This window comes from Salvia splendens, chromosome 5 (assembly GCF_004379255.2).
Source record: "Salvia splendens isolate huo1 chromosome 5, SspV2, whole genome shotgun sequence".
NCBI lineage: Eukaryota > Viridiplantae > Streptophyta > Magnoliopsida > Lamiales > Lamiaceae > Salvia > Salvia splendens.
Window position 1 is genome coordinate 11,846,183 of NC_056036.1, and position 16,192 is coordinate 11,862,374.

The 16,192-nt window shown below is 37.9% G+C and overlaps 2 protein-coding genes and 1 pseudogene across 2 annotated transcripts; 2 read left to right on the forward strand and 1 right to left on the reverse strand.

The window, feature by feature from the left end:
* Positions 1-4,778: 4,778 nt before the first annotated feature.
* LOC121802167 (probable L-type lectin-domain containing receptor kinase S.7) lies at positions 4,779-7,169 on the forward strand. Its single transcript, XM_042201755.1, has one exon. The coding sequence runs from the start codon at positions 4,958-4,960 to the stop codon at positions 6,959-6,961; it is 2,004 nt and encodes a 667-aa protein (XP_042057689.1). The 5' UTR covers positions 4,779-4,957; the 3' UTR covers positions 6,962-7,169.
* Positions 7,170-7,376: 207 nt separating this feature from the next.
* On the forward strand, positions 7,377-8,361 carry LOC121803808 (annotated as a pseudogene).
* A 320-nt stretch (positions 8,362-8,681) lies between these two features.
* On the reverse strand, positions 8,682-13,936 carry LOC121804837 (poly(A)-specific ribonuclease PARN-like). Its single transcript, XM_042204531.1, has 7 exons — positions 13,459-13,936; positions 13,158-13,288; positions 12,030-12,358; positions 11,198-11,311; positions 10,786-10,912; positions 10,409-10,682; positions 8,682-9,584 (listed from the first exon to the last, which is right to left on the reverse strand). The coding sequence occupies exons 1-7, from the start codon at positions 13,803-13,805 to the stop codon at positions 8,777-8,779; spliced, it is 2,130 nt and encodes a 709-aa protein (XP_042060465.1). The 5' UTR covers positions 13,806-13,936; the 3' UTR covers positions 8,682-8,776.
* Between the last annotated feature and the right edge of the window lie 2,256 nt (positions 13,937-16,192).

Here is a 16,192-nt window from a genome sequence, read left to right on the forward strand (position 1 = left end):
TTGCATAATTTACATTACCTGTTCAATTAACAATCGTAACGGACAGAGGTTGGGTAGTTTTGTTCTGATAGCTTTCTCTAAAGATAGCATCAAATTGCAATTTTGGGTATGATGATTGATTGGCACATGAAAATGACTAGCTTTCAAGTTTGAACCATCAAAGTTTAAACTAAAACAAATAAAACTTCCTCAAAAAGGTAGGATTTGGCTTTTCGTAATAAATATGGAGTAGGAGTACTATATCAAAAATCACATTAAGCTAAAAGCTTCCCCTTAAATGAAAATCTAACTATTTGTCTGGATCATTGGATCTGAAAATGGCTGATCCAAATTTATTTGCGATTTCATATCATTTTCATTTATTATTCATTTTTGTCCATCAACAACAAAATGCAAAATCATTTTTTTTACCAAAGCATAGTACATTTTCCAAACAACAAAATATAATTTTCACGGAAACATCATTCTCTCAATAACAAAACACAAGCAGTATCATTTTTCATTAGATAGTACAGATGATTAATATTATTTTCCCAACTATTGAATATAATTCTCGCAGAAACTTAATTCTATATAAAACACAACATTTTTCATTGGACAAAATATTATTTTTACAGATGCTTAATATATCCACCATATGTCCGTGATCAGGAGTCCCGGTTGAGTTCGACATGAATTTTTAGTGAGTGGAAAATATAGTGGAATGTATGTCTCATTTATTTGTACTCCGTATAGTAAAAATAAATGCACACACATAATTTCAATTATACCATACATGTACTCTATCGACAAAAATTGGCTTATATAGGATTTCATTTTCTCTAATTTTTTTTATTTAACAATTTCACATTAAAATTCATGTCAATCACTATGAAATTATCTTTCATGTATGGATGTAGTATATGTTAAGTGGAATTTTATAATTAAAAAATTAGGGTTTTTACAATAACCAACCATATACTGCAATAATTATAAATAGAATTAGACATATATAATAAACGTATTCTTGTTCTCCTACAAGACTTCCTACTGATCATTATTATATTAAGCATATGCAATATTGTTACTAGGAATGTTCATATATGCTTCTCTAGCATAGGCATATGAAGATCACTGTGTTTCGTATAATATGTTCAAGGCTCTCTAAACGAGCTTTCTCTATCATTTCTTAGAAAAATAAATTATTTACTAAAAATGGTAGATAGTATATTAATTTGGTTATTATAATGTACTATCTTTTCAATTGAGCGTCAAATTTTATGATGTGCTATATATATTCGCCTATTAGTTGACTAATGAATTTTCGCACATGACAACGCCCAATCTTAATTTCTCTAGTTCTCTATGTTTTCAATCTCGTTCAAATAAACACTAACAATTTTTTATCAAATGCAGCTTGAGCAATTCGTTAATAATTAGACTTGTTTATAATTTCGACTAGCAATTAAAAATAGAAATTCAAGTAGCTATATATTGAATAGGAGATTAACTATACTTGAAGAAGCAATGTGTCTCCTTTTTTGTATGGGAATGGCATTCATATGCATGTCACATGGCTGTGCACATGGTCGATATATATTCCACAATTAATACTGACAATTCTATGTTTTGACTATCAATTAATGGGTCAGCTGCATCGATGCCAATTTTCATTTATAACGACGCATTTCATCATCTCATAAAAAATACTCCCTCCGTCCTATAAAAGATGTCTTACTTATGGGATGGCACGAGATTTTATAAGGTTTTGTTTTGTGTATTAAATGGTGAGAGAAAATATAATTTTTATATTTCTGTGAGAGAGAGAAAGAGAGTTTTCCAAAAATGAAAATGTGACATCTCTTATAGGACAAACTAAAAAGGAAAGTGTGACATCTATTATGAGAGACGGGGGAATAAATGAAATGCTTATTATTCGACGTTGATGCATTTTGTGGTTTACTAGTTTTGAATTTAATTGTGTGAATATGTACTAAAAAGGTACTCCAATGAAAACATTTGGGTCTTCATTTGGACTCATTTGTGTTCTACATATGTGATGGGCTCCCTGTGGCCCATTTTGAAATTATAACTACATCAGCAATCAAGGAAATTCTATTTAGGATGATTCTAAATTTCTAATAGTCCACTTACATTTTCATAGGATTCTGGTTATTTTTTCAGCTCGTCACTATTTTGTTAAAATACTTTTATACCCCCAATTTAACACCCTTTTAATTTAGGTACGAAATTATTAGTATAAAGGAACTTTAGTGATTGTATATTTTATCCATCTACTACAAGCAAAGTGCACAAGATAGAGATAATGAAATAGAACTAATAAGATACTATTAAATTTCTAAGCTAATTTATAGCGAGATGATAACCAATACTTAGTTAATTCTATGCTGGATTAAAGATGCACTAATAGTTAGTGTTATTAAACAAATTAAATGGGTAGATTCACACTAGAGCATAATCGTACAAATAAACTAGTTATGGGGCCGTCTAACTTTTCCTATTTTACAACGGCTCCATTGCATGTGATTTCAATATGCATTTTTGTTTAGATTATGACTGACCACAAGTTTTTTTTTTAATTATTTTTGTATAATAAAATATAGAGTTTGATTGATAAATGAGTAAAAATAGAAAAATTTAATACTAGTGTTTGAGCATGACACATGGAATTCTGTGTGTTTGAAGAAGTCTAGTTTACAGTTTCCAAGGTTCCTGGATTTCAGTGTCTTCCTGCTTTCCAACCAATCATGCACCTCGCCTCTTGCAATTACTGATTTTCATGCTATAATAATAGGTATAAATTGTTAGTTTGGGTGATCAAGAATTTCTTTGTTGCTACAAACTTATAAGTGAATTTTAACCTTCTTAGATTATACTCTCTCATTTCTATTAGAAATGGAACATTTGCTTTTTAACACGTGATTTTATGTGGAGAGAATAAAATAAGAGGGATGAAAAAATGGAGATATATTATTTTTTTTTACGAAAACGTTTCATTTTTACTGGGACAATCTAAAAAAGAAAATATTTTATTTTTAAGAAAGTATTAGTATTGATCAAATAAATGCAATATTTTTGTTCTAAACCTTCACAAAAGAGGGGGTAAAAAGCCATCATATATTTTTATTGGCAAATTACAAAATTTTTTAAGGATCGTATCGTTGTGAACTCAAATTCAAAACCTTTGGCATGATGTGTTAATTAATCTCCACTGGATCAATATATGTACACTACTCCATCACTTCTACTTTTACTAATAGTACTGAAGAGATTGATATCTAAAAGTTTTCGGACAGTAGAGTGTGAATATGAGGATGCTGAGCTACCCAAATTAAGGCATTGCAAATCTATCATTGACTATCTGTATACTATGATTCGGTCAAATATTTCAATGCGCATAATAATTGTCTATAGTATAACGGCTTCTTTTGAATTTCTTCACTATTCTTTATTTTTCTTTTAAAGTCATCATCCACTCACTCTTGATTGCTTATTTATGCTACACAAACATAACAAAATTATTCATTTTTATTTTATTTTATTTTATTTTATTTAGAGAGAATGTGCTACACTTTATACACAGCAATCACCCAAGCGAAGCTCTTCGAATTTCACCGCAAAATTAGAATTTGATACTCTGCTAAAACAACTTTACCTTACATAATTTTATAATTTCATGTTATTCATATTCAATTAATTAATCTTTAAGTCTTTTGCCTACTAAAACATTATTCATAGATTTTGTGAAAAGCTAATTTTATGCATGCGTGGAGTAGTGGACTTGGAGTAGAGATCGTGTATATGCTATTTTTTACGTATTTAATTTAATTTAATTTAGTTTTTATTCTTTTTCATTTTTATTTTAGAAAATGAATAATTTGAAGAATAATGAAATCTATAATATGTACTCATAAACTGAAAATCATGAAAAGATATATGCGGAAAATGGAATTAAAATGATAAAGTTATCATCATTTAAACAAATAAATTTGTTATCATAATTTCCACAATAAACTGAGACCTACTCATAACACATTTATTTTGATAAACGTACTATATATATTTTTTGCAATGCAACTATGGATGATGGCATGATGCATGAAAAGTTAATACTACTAGTACTTACAACATTTTACGTTTCATAATTGAATTTTCTTTATTCTATCTTTAGCTGTGATTATCTTTTATTTTTTATATAAGTATAACTATTGTTGTGCATCACATTTCACAAAGCTAGTAAAAATGAGTAAACTATTAATTAAGTTTGATATAAAAACGTCTCTACAAAAATAGTCTGATGATAAAATATATGGGCTTGTGATTGAACATGATAAATTCGAATACCACCAAATCTAATATATGCCGTACCATCATTGCTCTCGATTTATCGTGGAGTATGATTTTAATTCCTGCCTAGTAAGATAAAGATAAAAAGAAAACAATTAATTCCAACAGTTAAGAGTAGTTCGACTTATAAATACAATAAACAATTGGAATACATACAGATTAATGGGAATTAAATTCCCCCTCATCTGACTACATCTAATAATGAAAAATTAGATAATACTAATAATTATGTAGTAGGAGTAGTATTATTATAAAACGCCGCCGTTTAAGGGGAGGACCCCACCCCAACTCCCCTCCAAATCTATCCTGCCTATATTACCGTTACAAATCTATCATAATGCAAAGTCTGCTTTCCATTTAGATTCCTTTTTTTTTTTTTTTAAAGAATTTTCAATTTTCTCGAAAATTTTAAAGTGAAATCCTATATATCGTCTTCAACAAACCGAGCACGCTCCCATTTTCCCACAACCGTTTAAACCCCATTTTCCCACCACAACACCCATGAACTCCACCACAATTTCTCCACTCCTCCTCCTCTTCTCTTCTCCAACAATCAAATCCAATCAAAATCAACAAACCCACTAACCAAGAAAATTTATCAATTCACGCGATGAATTCAAGAAACCTCCTTGGTTCCTTGATCAGTTTCTTGATCCTCTGCAATAGCAACGCATCGCAGAATGTGAATCTGGAATTCCCTTACTTCACCATCCGCAACCTCAGCCTCCTCGGCGACTCCTACATCCGGAACGGCGTCGTCGGGCTGACCCGCGAGCTCCAGGTCCCCTCCTCCAGCTCCGGCTCCGTCATCTTCAACGACCCCATCGCCCTCTTCGACCCCCAAACCAACGTCACCGCCTCCTTCTCCACCCGCTTCTCCTTCTCCATCCACAACCTCAATCCGGCGTCGTTTGGTGACGGCCTCACCTTCTTCCTCTCCCCCAACAGCCAGACCTCCGGCAGCCCCGGCGGCTACCTCGGCCTCGTCAACTCCTCCCAGCTCACCAAGAACCGCTTCGTCGCCCTCGAATTCGACACCAAGCTCGACCTCCACTTCGACGATCCCGACGACAACCACGTCGGATTAGACGTCGACAGCTTGATCTCAATTGAGACCGCCAATCCCTTGACGTGGGCAATTGATTTGAAGAGCGGCAACGTCATCACCTCCTGGATCGATTACACCAGCCTCGCCAAGAAATTGGAGGTTTTCTTGAGCTACTCCAGCTTCAAGCCGCAGCAGCCGTTGCTCAGCATCGACATTGATCTCTCCCACTATCTAAAAGAGCTCATGTTTGTCGGATTCTCCGCCTCCACCGAGGGCAGCACGGAGCTCCACTTCATCGAGAGCTGGAGCTTTCAAACCACTGGTTTTCGCAATTCCAAGCCAAGATTCAACCCTCACAACGTCTCCGACAGCACTGTGCCGTTAAATTCTCCGTTGCCGGTCTCAGATTCTGGGCGTAGGAGTCACAAGAGGGTTGGACTAGCTCTTGGCATTGGCTGCCCCGCCTTCTTCTCAGCAATTCTTGGAGTTTTCGTGTGGTTTTCTGTCGCGAAATGGAGGCGTTTCAAAGCAGAGAATGACTTAAAACCAGAGGTGATGGGGCCAAGACAGTTTGGCTACAAAGAGCTGAAATCAGCAACCAGAGGGTTTCACCAGAGCAGGATTCTTGGCCTTGGCGCGTTCGGCACTGTGTATAAGGCCTACTTTGTTGAAAGCGGGGCAGTGTCTGCTGTCAAGAGGTCGAAGCACTCACACGAAGGTAAAAGCGAGTTCCTATCTGAGTTATCGATCATAGCATGTTTGAGGCACAAGAATCTGGTGCAGCTCCAAGGCTGGTGTGTGGAAAAGGGTGAATTGCTGCTTGTGTATGAGTTCATGCCTAATGGGAGTTTGGACAATGTGTTGTACCAAGATGTCAAGAATGGGACTGTCTTGAAATGGCAGTATAGGTACAAGATTGCTGTGGGGCTGGCTTCTGTGCTCACCTATTTGCATCAAGAATGTGAGCAGCAGGTGATCCATAGAGACGTGAAGACAAGCAACATAATGCTGGACGCCAACTACAACGCTAGGTTGGGGGATTTCGGGCTAGCTAGGCTGATGGATCATGACAAGAGCCCTGTGTCGACTCTCACGGCTGGGACCATGGGGTATCTGGCTCCTGAGTATCTTCAGTACGGGAAGGCGACTGAGAAGACCGATGTGTACAGCTTTGGGGTGGTGATACTCGAACTGGCCTGTGGGAGGAGGCCGATTGAGAGGGAGGAGGAAGGGCAGAGGATGGTGAACTTGGTGGATTGGGTGTGGAAGCTGTATAGGGAAGGGAGGATCACTGCAGCTGCAGACGGGAGGATGAACGGGGAGTTTGAAGAGGCGGAGGTGAGGAAGCTGCTGCTGGTGGGGCTGAGCTGCGCGAATCCGGATGGGGCGGAAAGGCCTTCTATGAGGAGGGTGCTGCAGATTCTCAACAATGAGGCTGACCCTGTGAATGTGCCTAAGACCAAGCCCAGCCTCAGTTTCTCCAACAGTATTCCGTTGAGTATTGATGAGATTGTGTCTGATTGTGGTTCGCCTGGCTCTTCTCATGTTGAGATCATAGTTGATTGAGTTTTTTCTTGTTTTGGGATTTCTTTTATTTCTTCTTCATTTTTTGGGTCCTTGTGTTTTTTGTGCATATATAGGGGGTTTTGATAGAGTTTTGCAACTCATTAGACAAAATGAATAGTAGTATTGAGTTTGCAACTCATATATGTAGTTCATTGTTTGCTTTTAGATTTGTTAGATTTGATTGAACAAATGACCATTCTACTCTGAATCAGTAAATATATGTGGATTTGTTTTATGTAAAATTTTCACACTGAGTAGTGAGGACTGAGGATGGTCTGAACAGCTTCTGATACACCTATGTGTAACCTGTCAATGTCTTAAGAAATCTAAAATACTCCGTATTTGTTAGAAGATATATTAAATGCCGAATCATAATAAAATTTGCCTCAAAATATCAAATAGTATAACATAGTTGATGCAAGCAACTCATTGTTTGCGAGTATACCTACATATTAATGCTTATAAACACAGAATAAAATTGGAAAACGAGAAAAGTGAAAAGCCCTGAAATAGCTAACTGAGAGTAACTAATGGAACATCATATTTTAATTTAAATCTTGATAAAAATCAGATATACAATTACACTATTTAGTTAAATACTTGTAGCCTTATAGGAGTATAAAATAAATATTACTATTACTATTTGAATAAATAAGAGAGAAATTTTCAGAAATATGTTGACTGATCCAAAGAAGAAAATCACGTTAGCCTAACTGATTCACCCCACTATCTTCCATCTCCCCACTCTTCATGCAATCTCTCTCTCTCTCTCTCTCTCTCTCCCTAAATATATATACACACTTCTGCAAAACCAAAACACATTTATTTCTCCATTCTCTCTACTATCAAATCCAGCCATCGCCAACACCTGTAACTCTCCGATCAATGGCTCCTCTCCGCCCTCCTCCTCGCCTACCAGTTCGAGGTCGCAGACGAAACGGGATGGATAAAACCTACCGGAAAAGAGCGCCACTCCTACAACGACTGGGCCGCACAGAACAGATTCCACATTCACGACACACTTCGTAAGTCGAACATCGTTTACATTTACAAATTATCTTGATTTCAATTTTCACATATACCTATTTTTTACTTACTAGATTTCAAGTACGCCAAAGACTCGGTAATGGAGGTGAGCTCCGCCGACTATCTAACATGCAACATTGAGCAGGCCGGGCTTTTTCTACTTCATTAGCGGCCAGCCTGGCCACTGCAAGTTGGGCCAGAGGCTCATCGTTCGCGTCATGCATCCTTTGCAGCCTGATCTTCCGCCAGCTTCGGCTCCCTCTGGTGGCGATTCCGGGTGGCCGGAGTTTAGTTCGACTGCGAAGCTGTCTGTTGTTTCCTACTTTGTTGCTGCTTTTGTAGCCCTTGCTGTCACGTTTTGGCTCTTCCTCTAGGAATTAATGCTTTTGCTTAGCTTTGTTTTTATGTCGAATTCAAAACTCATTTCTGATTTTGCTTAGGTTATTGGTAGATGATGGTAGTTGTTATGGATTTTTATTGATTTGTTTGCTCAATGTTAGCACATCATTTTGTTTTACTTATGAAACTGCCATGTTTATTTAAATATCCCTATTATATAATTAAATTAGTTGCTAAGAAATCATTTTAAATCAAACTATTTTGCATTACATTTACACTTAATGATAGGTCAAATCTTTGGTTATAGAACCTGAGAGAGTTCTTTACTACTCCCAAACGGTAATAGCCAAGTAAATAACCTAACATAGGCTAGATCAATAACTATATATGCTATTTCACCATATAAAGAAGTTAATCATGAATACCTAAAACGCAATATAAATTCTATGCTCACTGAGCTGCAGAGCGACACAAAGAATCCATAATTCGATCAGTTTGAAAATTGCTGGTTCTAACACTAGATATACTCTGCTTCAGCTCTCGAAACGTAGGCAAAGTTATTTCGCCTTCTTCCTCACGGTTGTCTTCCCCATCGACATCAACAGAAAATTGCACAAGTCTGGCTTCCCCCTTCATCCCAAGTCTCTCAGCCTGGTCTGCGAACAGCAGTTCTGAAAGAGGAGAAAGACAAACCTCTTTGTATGTCTCGTAAGTGGCAGCTCGTGCGCAACCTGTCTCAAGAATTCTTGACAAAGGATGCACAACAGACATTGGGTTGTTATTATCCCTCTCTAAACGATCCTTCAGTTCAAGAAAGTCTGAAACTAGTTCTGCACGGCTGAACTGAACAAAGGCCGCAGTTTCATCCATTTGGTGGACTGAGGTGATTGAGCCACTCCCAAAAGCATTGTAGAAACACTCTCTAATATCTTTTGCTTTCAGCTTCGTGGGTAGTCCCCACAACAGTATCATGTTTGAGAACGTAAATTTTGCAGGCCAGCGCCGCCTCCCAATCGCAGAACCTAACGTGTCTGGACCACTCTTCCCTGTTTTCAGATCAATAATATCACCATTCGCCCAACTTAGATATAAATAATTGATATACTTTTGGAGCTTCTCATTGTGTTGAAAAACCAAGCCTGGTGCAAGTGGGTTGAAATCAATTCCTAAACGGAAGCATGCCTCAGAGAAAACACATCCCGTCATAAAAGCATCGTATCCAGCTTCATGCTTAGCGCCAGAGTTCCAATTTGAGAACCTGCAGAAGTATTCTACTTGTTAGTGACAGAGTTCCCTGAAACAGGCAATCTGTAGTTCTGTTTAACGCATAAATAATATTCCTTCAGTTTGAAGACGTCTTAGTTCTTCTGTCAAGCCTATCTATAAACAAACCATGCCATGGGAAGCATATGACATTTAATTATTGTATCCTAATCTGAACGGAAAAGGGAGGAAGAGATACGACATTGCACCAGGGAAAATGCATCAATCATTTGAACTCATCTATCAATTCTAGTTCGGCTTGTCAAACATATCCTGAAAGTAGCAAAGTCTTTAACATTTCGAATACCTGGATAATAGATAGTCTCAGGATCCTGAAATAAGTTAATGACTTCACTAACATACTACAGCGCTTAAAATGATTCCACTAGCATCAGCAGAATACATATACTAATGATCACAAATATGTCAATTGTTTTTACTGTTGCGGTTACTTTCAATATAAATCAGGACATTTTAACTGTCACTTGTCTTCCTTGTTCTAATGATATCCTCAAGTGGTCTGCTGAACTAATATCTTACTACTCAAAAAAAAAATTCAAGAAGCTAATTACTTTTGACAATTTGTAAAATTATAATCAACCCATTTTGTCATTTGAAGACTTGGCATATAAAGTGGGGTTAGAAATTTCATGCACTCGGTGATATCACTTTGCCTTCAAGATTACTTCAGACACCCTTCTTGACAAAAAAATTAGAGACGCTCCTGTTGAGCTATAAATAGCAAAAATAACATAGAGCAACACTTATAAGACATTCGTTGTTAATTTAATAGTAAATTCAACGCAAAGGAAATCAAACCTCTGATCATCCACTTGAACGTCCACTTTTACACGTGGTATGCCTGCCAACCCATTGTTTGTACCAGTTGGAGTAACAGGTGGCAGGCAGAGTAAGTTAAATGCGTTGGAAAGTGATGTGCTGCTTTTGTTCATGATATGCGATAACACATCATCTGAGTTTAGCAGCACTTTAGTATCAACTATGCTAGGGAAATATGTTTGAACAGCTAAGACAAATTCTTCAACAGTTGAAGGGAGAGGACCAATAAATTTGCTGTAAACTTGTGCAAGATCTGCTCCAGGCATTATTAGCAAAAAGACAATAAGAACAACAGAAGATAATAACAAGTGGGACTAATTTACTATGAATCTCAATAAGTAACATGGATAATTTACCAAGAAAACAATTATGACCAACAATCAACTTTCTTTCCGATGAAAGCAGATCAATAACATGTCGAAACCCAATAGCAGATTTAATACTTATTTCTGCTGCTTTCCTTTGACAAGCTTTAACCTCCCCCTACATGATGCAAAGGTGATATTAAATCCTGATCATGGTTATTTGATAAAAGTGGTAAACAAACTGAGAAGCCTTTTGAGATGTGTATCATTCATACTGCGAAGAATAGTAAATGCATGGGAAATTTTGAGAAAGAGAGATAATGAAGATGTTTGTAATATTAAAGCCTCCGTAAAAGGTGCCTTATTTTCATCTGCAGTCGCAAAGTTCAAAGATGAAACGAGGAACTTAAAATAAATAAAACAGAGATAATCCTTCCTAATAGGCATTTGTACTTAGTATCACCTTCAGAACATCCCTGTCTTTTGCAGAATCTGTATAGACTATCAATGGTAGCCGAGTAGAACTTTCACCAGTTACATGGACATAAGCAAGATCACTGAAATGTTTTTCAATCACCTGTGTTCATAAACATGAAAATATTCAGTAAGGGGTAAATTGATTAATAAGCAAAGTGGAAACTGCAGTGTCCTGGTGGACCCAACACACACAGAAAGGTATAGTTATCATCTATCGTACTATGTTCTTCCATAAAGGTCACTAGCGTTGTGAAACTATAATCTTAACAAATGGAAAACTTGAATGATGCTTGGATCTAGAAGGTCAGCTGTAACTGTAAGTACTCGGTATTTAAAATTAAGGTTGCAGAGTATCTTGTCATTTAGAAGCTCGTTCTTTCCAGAAACAAAGTTATCTGGGTTAAGAACCTAAGAATACATATATACATACATATTTGATATTCAGAAACCATTATATTACATGTAAAAAAGCATTCTTTTATGCATAAGAAAGCATAATCATAGACAAAAAAATCATTTTATACTTAAAAAGGCTTAATCTCCTTGAAAATAATATTGACCATCTGAGTCAAGATCTATTGACTAGATTGGTTACTAGTTAGCAGAGAAATGATGTTTTTTTATCCTTCACCTGAAACCAAATCTACGAAAAACATAAGATGATGAATGATCATACCATCTATTATAGTTGCACATATTGATTGAACTAAGTTCATAAGGGGGGCACTCTTAACCCAATCAATCTTGACAATCGTGAGAGAGCTGCTGAAACAGTTAATACTGAACAAAAGCCTATAAAAGTGCCAAAGTTGTATTACCAACTTAATTAGCTTCAGCTGGCGAGAAGTCAAGCCATTCACTGCAAGGGCGGGCCGTGTTTGGAAGAAAGTAGTCTGAAATTTCTGATTCACATCGTTTAAACTTCCTTGAGATTCTGTTCCCCAACTTCCACCCCGTAACAATCCAGCACGCCATTCACCAACTACGTTTTTCATTCTCTCAGCAAATAGAATATCTGCCATCCTAACCAGCTGCATATCCGAAACATTTCTCAAGTTGGAAGATACATCCAGGACCTCATCCTTGTGTATTGAATCTAAACATTTCAATGCTTCCTCCTCTTGGCTTCTGGATAAATAAGATATTCCTGAGATTTTTAAGCTTGTAAAATCTCCAAATAGTGGTGACATAAGGCACCGGGTCAAGACATGATCAGTAAATATTGGAGTTTGAAATTAAATAAAGAATATTAGGTAGTTGCAAAATACAGTGTAAAAGTAGTTCCACGACATGCTAACAGAAGGAACTTGAACATAATTAGGCAATCTAATAATACTAGCAGAAAAACGGTCACACGGTAACGGTAGTTGATATCTTAGATTCTTAAAGCCCTAAGCCAAACAGAAGAGACACATCACAAAACCAATTAGTGTCGTTGATCATTGATAAACCAATATAAAGGCTATCAAACTGTTTGTGTAACTCCAAAAATTTTCTTAGCAGTCACAACTTGCCACATACATACTTAATAGCAGACACCATAAATCACCAATTGGCGCATTATATTAGAGAAACTTTATCAACATTGTGATGATCTTGACATTTAATAACAGATACAATTGCAAGTTCACAGTAAGATTATTATGACATTAAAGACTTTCAAATTGTATGCGAACATTCACACTTGTTTGTCAGTGCTAGTATGCAAATTTACACGGAGAAAAGCAGTATTTACTAACACGAGATATATAAAAGGCAAGAGAAGATGTATTTGTAATAACTGTTCCGGAAACTAAAAAACATGACGCTTAATGCTACAACAGAAACCACAGATGTGATGAACACTGTCAACCGATTCATATCAATCAGACAATTCGATCAATAAAATTTCCCCCATCCACAAACTCCATAAGAAGAATAGAGTAAACGTGAAACTAAAAGCGCACCTTCATTGATGCAGGTGTTGAAATCAAACTGGTATTTAGCCAAGAATTCTAATGAGCTTGTCTGGCATAAGAACTCGTACGATGAACCATCACCTGCAATTTCCTTCCGAGGAAATACATAGAAGTTGTGCCTGCAAAAAAACAGTAAAACAAAGCTGATTCACCGCTCCTCAATCCAAACAGTTCCCGAACCAATTTCTTATTTCATCAATTTCAAAATTCAAAATCCAACCTAGCATAGTTCAAGGTCCAAAAAGACAAACACTTTCGCGCGCGCGCGCACACACACACAGTGGCTTACGGATGAGCAACAAAGGAGGTGGAATGTTGGTCCCATCGAAAGGGGCAGACGCCGAATTGAACGACGGCGAATTTGTGGGCGGAATCTTTGACCTTCAAATACTGGATATCAGGGCGGTCAAATTCAAAGATCTCGCGCCACGGCGCGCTGGTAATCCCGGTCATCTCCAAGTCGATGGAGACGAAGTCTGCTTCCCTGACGTAGCGCCGCAGCTCTGCCAGCGCGGGCTCGAAATTCGACTTCGTGACATTCTTCAGCTCCACGTCGGCGGCCGATGGCGCGGAGCAGAGGGAACGTACTGGCTGTAGGGCCCGGGTTAGGACCCGAACCAGGTAGCTATTTCTCATTCTCTGCTCATTTTAGGGCTTCTTCTATTCACTGTGTTGCCGTTCCAAATGAAGATGGCGATGACGTGTGCCAATTTTTTGGTAGTTTGCCACAAAAATACTGGTTTTTAGCCTCGGCCCCTCCAATGAGGCAAATAAATCGATACCAAATTTTTTTAAAAAAACAACAAAAACAAAAAGGATTAGTATTATTCGTTAGGAGCCTCCACAATGGATGCCCGATCTCGTCCGAGATCGGGCTCGGGCGTCATCGGGCATCCACTGCAAGAGCCCGTGCCTTAGTCGCGCGACCGAAAGATTGGTCATCCCGATCTCGCACCCGATCGGGCATCCATTGCAGCCTCGCGCCCGATCGGGCATCTATTGCAGCCTCGCGCCCGAGCCCGATCAGTGCATTTTTTGCGTTTTTAATTTTAATTTTTTTTTAAAATTCTTAAAACCCTAATTAAACACTATGGCGCCGTTCGGTTTGAGGGATGAAAGCTAAAGACTAAATCTGCATCATGTTCGATTGACAAGACTCAATCTCAAGATTGTATGAGAGATGAGTAATCCAGCGATTAGAATTCATGGCTGCACCCCTCCGGCAGAAATAATCTTGTTTCAAATTAACCTTTTGGACAGTTTTATCCTTTACTCTGTTAGGAATTTGAACACTTTGCAGGGATTTTTCATAAACAATTAGAATTCTGAATTGTTTCTGTGATGAAAAAATAATGCTAAAATTCAAAACGAAGTCTAAACACTGCAACATCAAGTCAAGAATTAAAAAAGAAACATCACAAACCTTAAAACTTTCAAATTCTATAAATTTGAGAATCAAGCTTTATAAATTCTTAATTCAGCCAAAAATTCGACCTAATTAATAATCCACCAATTTTCAACCATGAAGTTTGAAGACCTCCTAACATGCAGCTGCTTGAACATCATCTTTGGCGAATACGAGCTTTGTAAATGGGGTGAATTTGATTGATTGGGCAAATTAATCCACAAGGTACAAGTGAAGAAGTGTTAATTAGAACAAATTTTGGGATTAAGATGAAAGGGAGACAATGATAACAAATAATCAGGATGAATTTGGGCGAAACCAGACGAGGGAGACGATTAATTGAATCGAAGAAACACAAAGAAAGAGAATGAAGTGGTGGGCATTAATCATCCATGGTGTGGCGGCAGTTAAACACAAAAGATGAAATTGACATTAAAATAAAATAGTAGTATTTTCCAACAAATATGTTCTACGGTAATTGACTTGTAAGGAGGATGGAAAAAGAAAAAAAAAATGAAACAGAAAATATAAGGGTATTTGTGTACATTCAGAGGTATGTATTTATGTATACAAAAGTATAATTTCAACCGAACAAATTTTTTTTATCCATGATTCAATCTCATATTGTATCTCGGTCTAAAATTGTCAAAGCAACCAAACAGCACCTGTATAAATACTCAATCCTCATTCTTCACTTTTCACACACCAATACTCTCTACTCTACTCAATTTATCTTCTCTTTTCTCATTTTCATACTTTCCAGAATGGATCCGAGTCAATTCCCAAACCCCCCATGGTGTCGACGACGATATGCCGATGTTTAGCGGCACCCGGTGGCCCTGCCACGAAGACTACCGGGTCGAGACGCCTGGATCTGTAGGGTCCACTTACGTTTCGGACTTTGAGTTCGATCCGTTCTCCAACACTGACGCGTATCGGGTTGAGGACATGGAGCCTAGTTTTGGGCAACCTCCTGCCCCTGAGCAGCCGAGGAGGAAGAAGAAGATGGCACGGAAGGAAAAGGCGCCATCCGTCCTAGTCCCACTCCCATCCAACGCGCCCAACGAAGAGTACGCAACAGGGCGTACTGACTATGAGTTGGAGGAGTACGTGAAGGTGGCTAAGTGTTGGGTGGATATATCGGAGGATTCAGTATGTTCCAACAACTAGACTTTGTCCAGGATGTGAGATAGCATTGAGGAACGCTACAACGAGGTGAAACCAAGTTGAGCGTTTAAGCGGACCAAGGTTCATCTGCGCAAGTGTTGGGATCGGATCAAGCTCAACGTCAACAACTTCTGCTATATCTACAACAGGAACAGGGACGCAGCGGTGAGAGCATGGAGGATGTCCTCAAGAAGTCGATGTCTGAGTACCATTCGCAGTTCGAGCAGTTCAAGATGTACAATGTTTGGCTGATCTTGAAGGACAAGTCAAAGTTCAACGGAGGGATACCGGTTGGATCCTCGGCTGCGAAACGGACGAAGAACACCGCCACTGGCGGTTACACGAGCAGCGGTCCATCTCCTGTGGATCTGAACGCTGAGCCGGAAGGGAGTTCCGGGACGCCTACATCTACTTTTAGACGTCCCATTGGCACCAAGGCTGCCAAAGCCCA

Coding starts and splice junctions, on each gene's coding strand:
- LOC121802167 (XM_042201755.1), top strand. CDS start 4,958: ATGAATTCAAGAAACCTCCTTGGTTCCTTGATCAGTTTCTTGATCCTC.
- LOC121804837 (XM_042204531.1), bottom strand. CDS start 13,805: ATGAGAAATAGCTACCTGGTTCGGGTCCTAACCCGGGCCCTACAGCCA. Junction 11,312..12,029: donor AGCTGAAGCTAATTAAGTTG/GTAATACAACTT, acceptor TTATGAACACAG/GTGATTGAAAAACATTTCAG. Junction 9,585..10,408: donor GTTCAAGTGGATGATCAGAG/GTTTGATTTCCT, acceptor ATACTTCTGCAG/GTTCTCAAATTGGAACTCTG.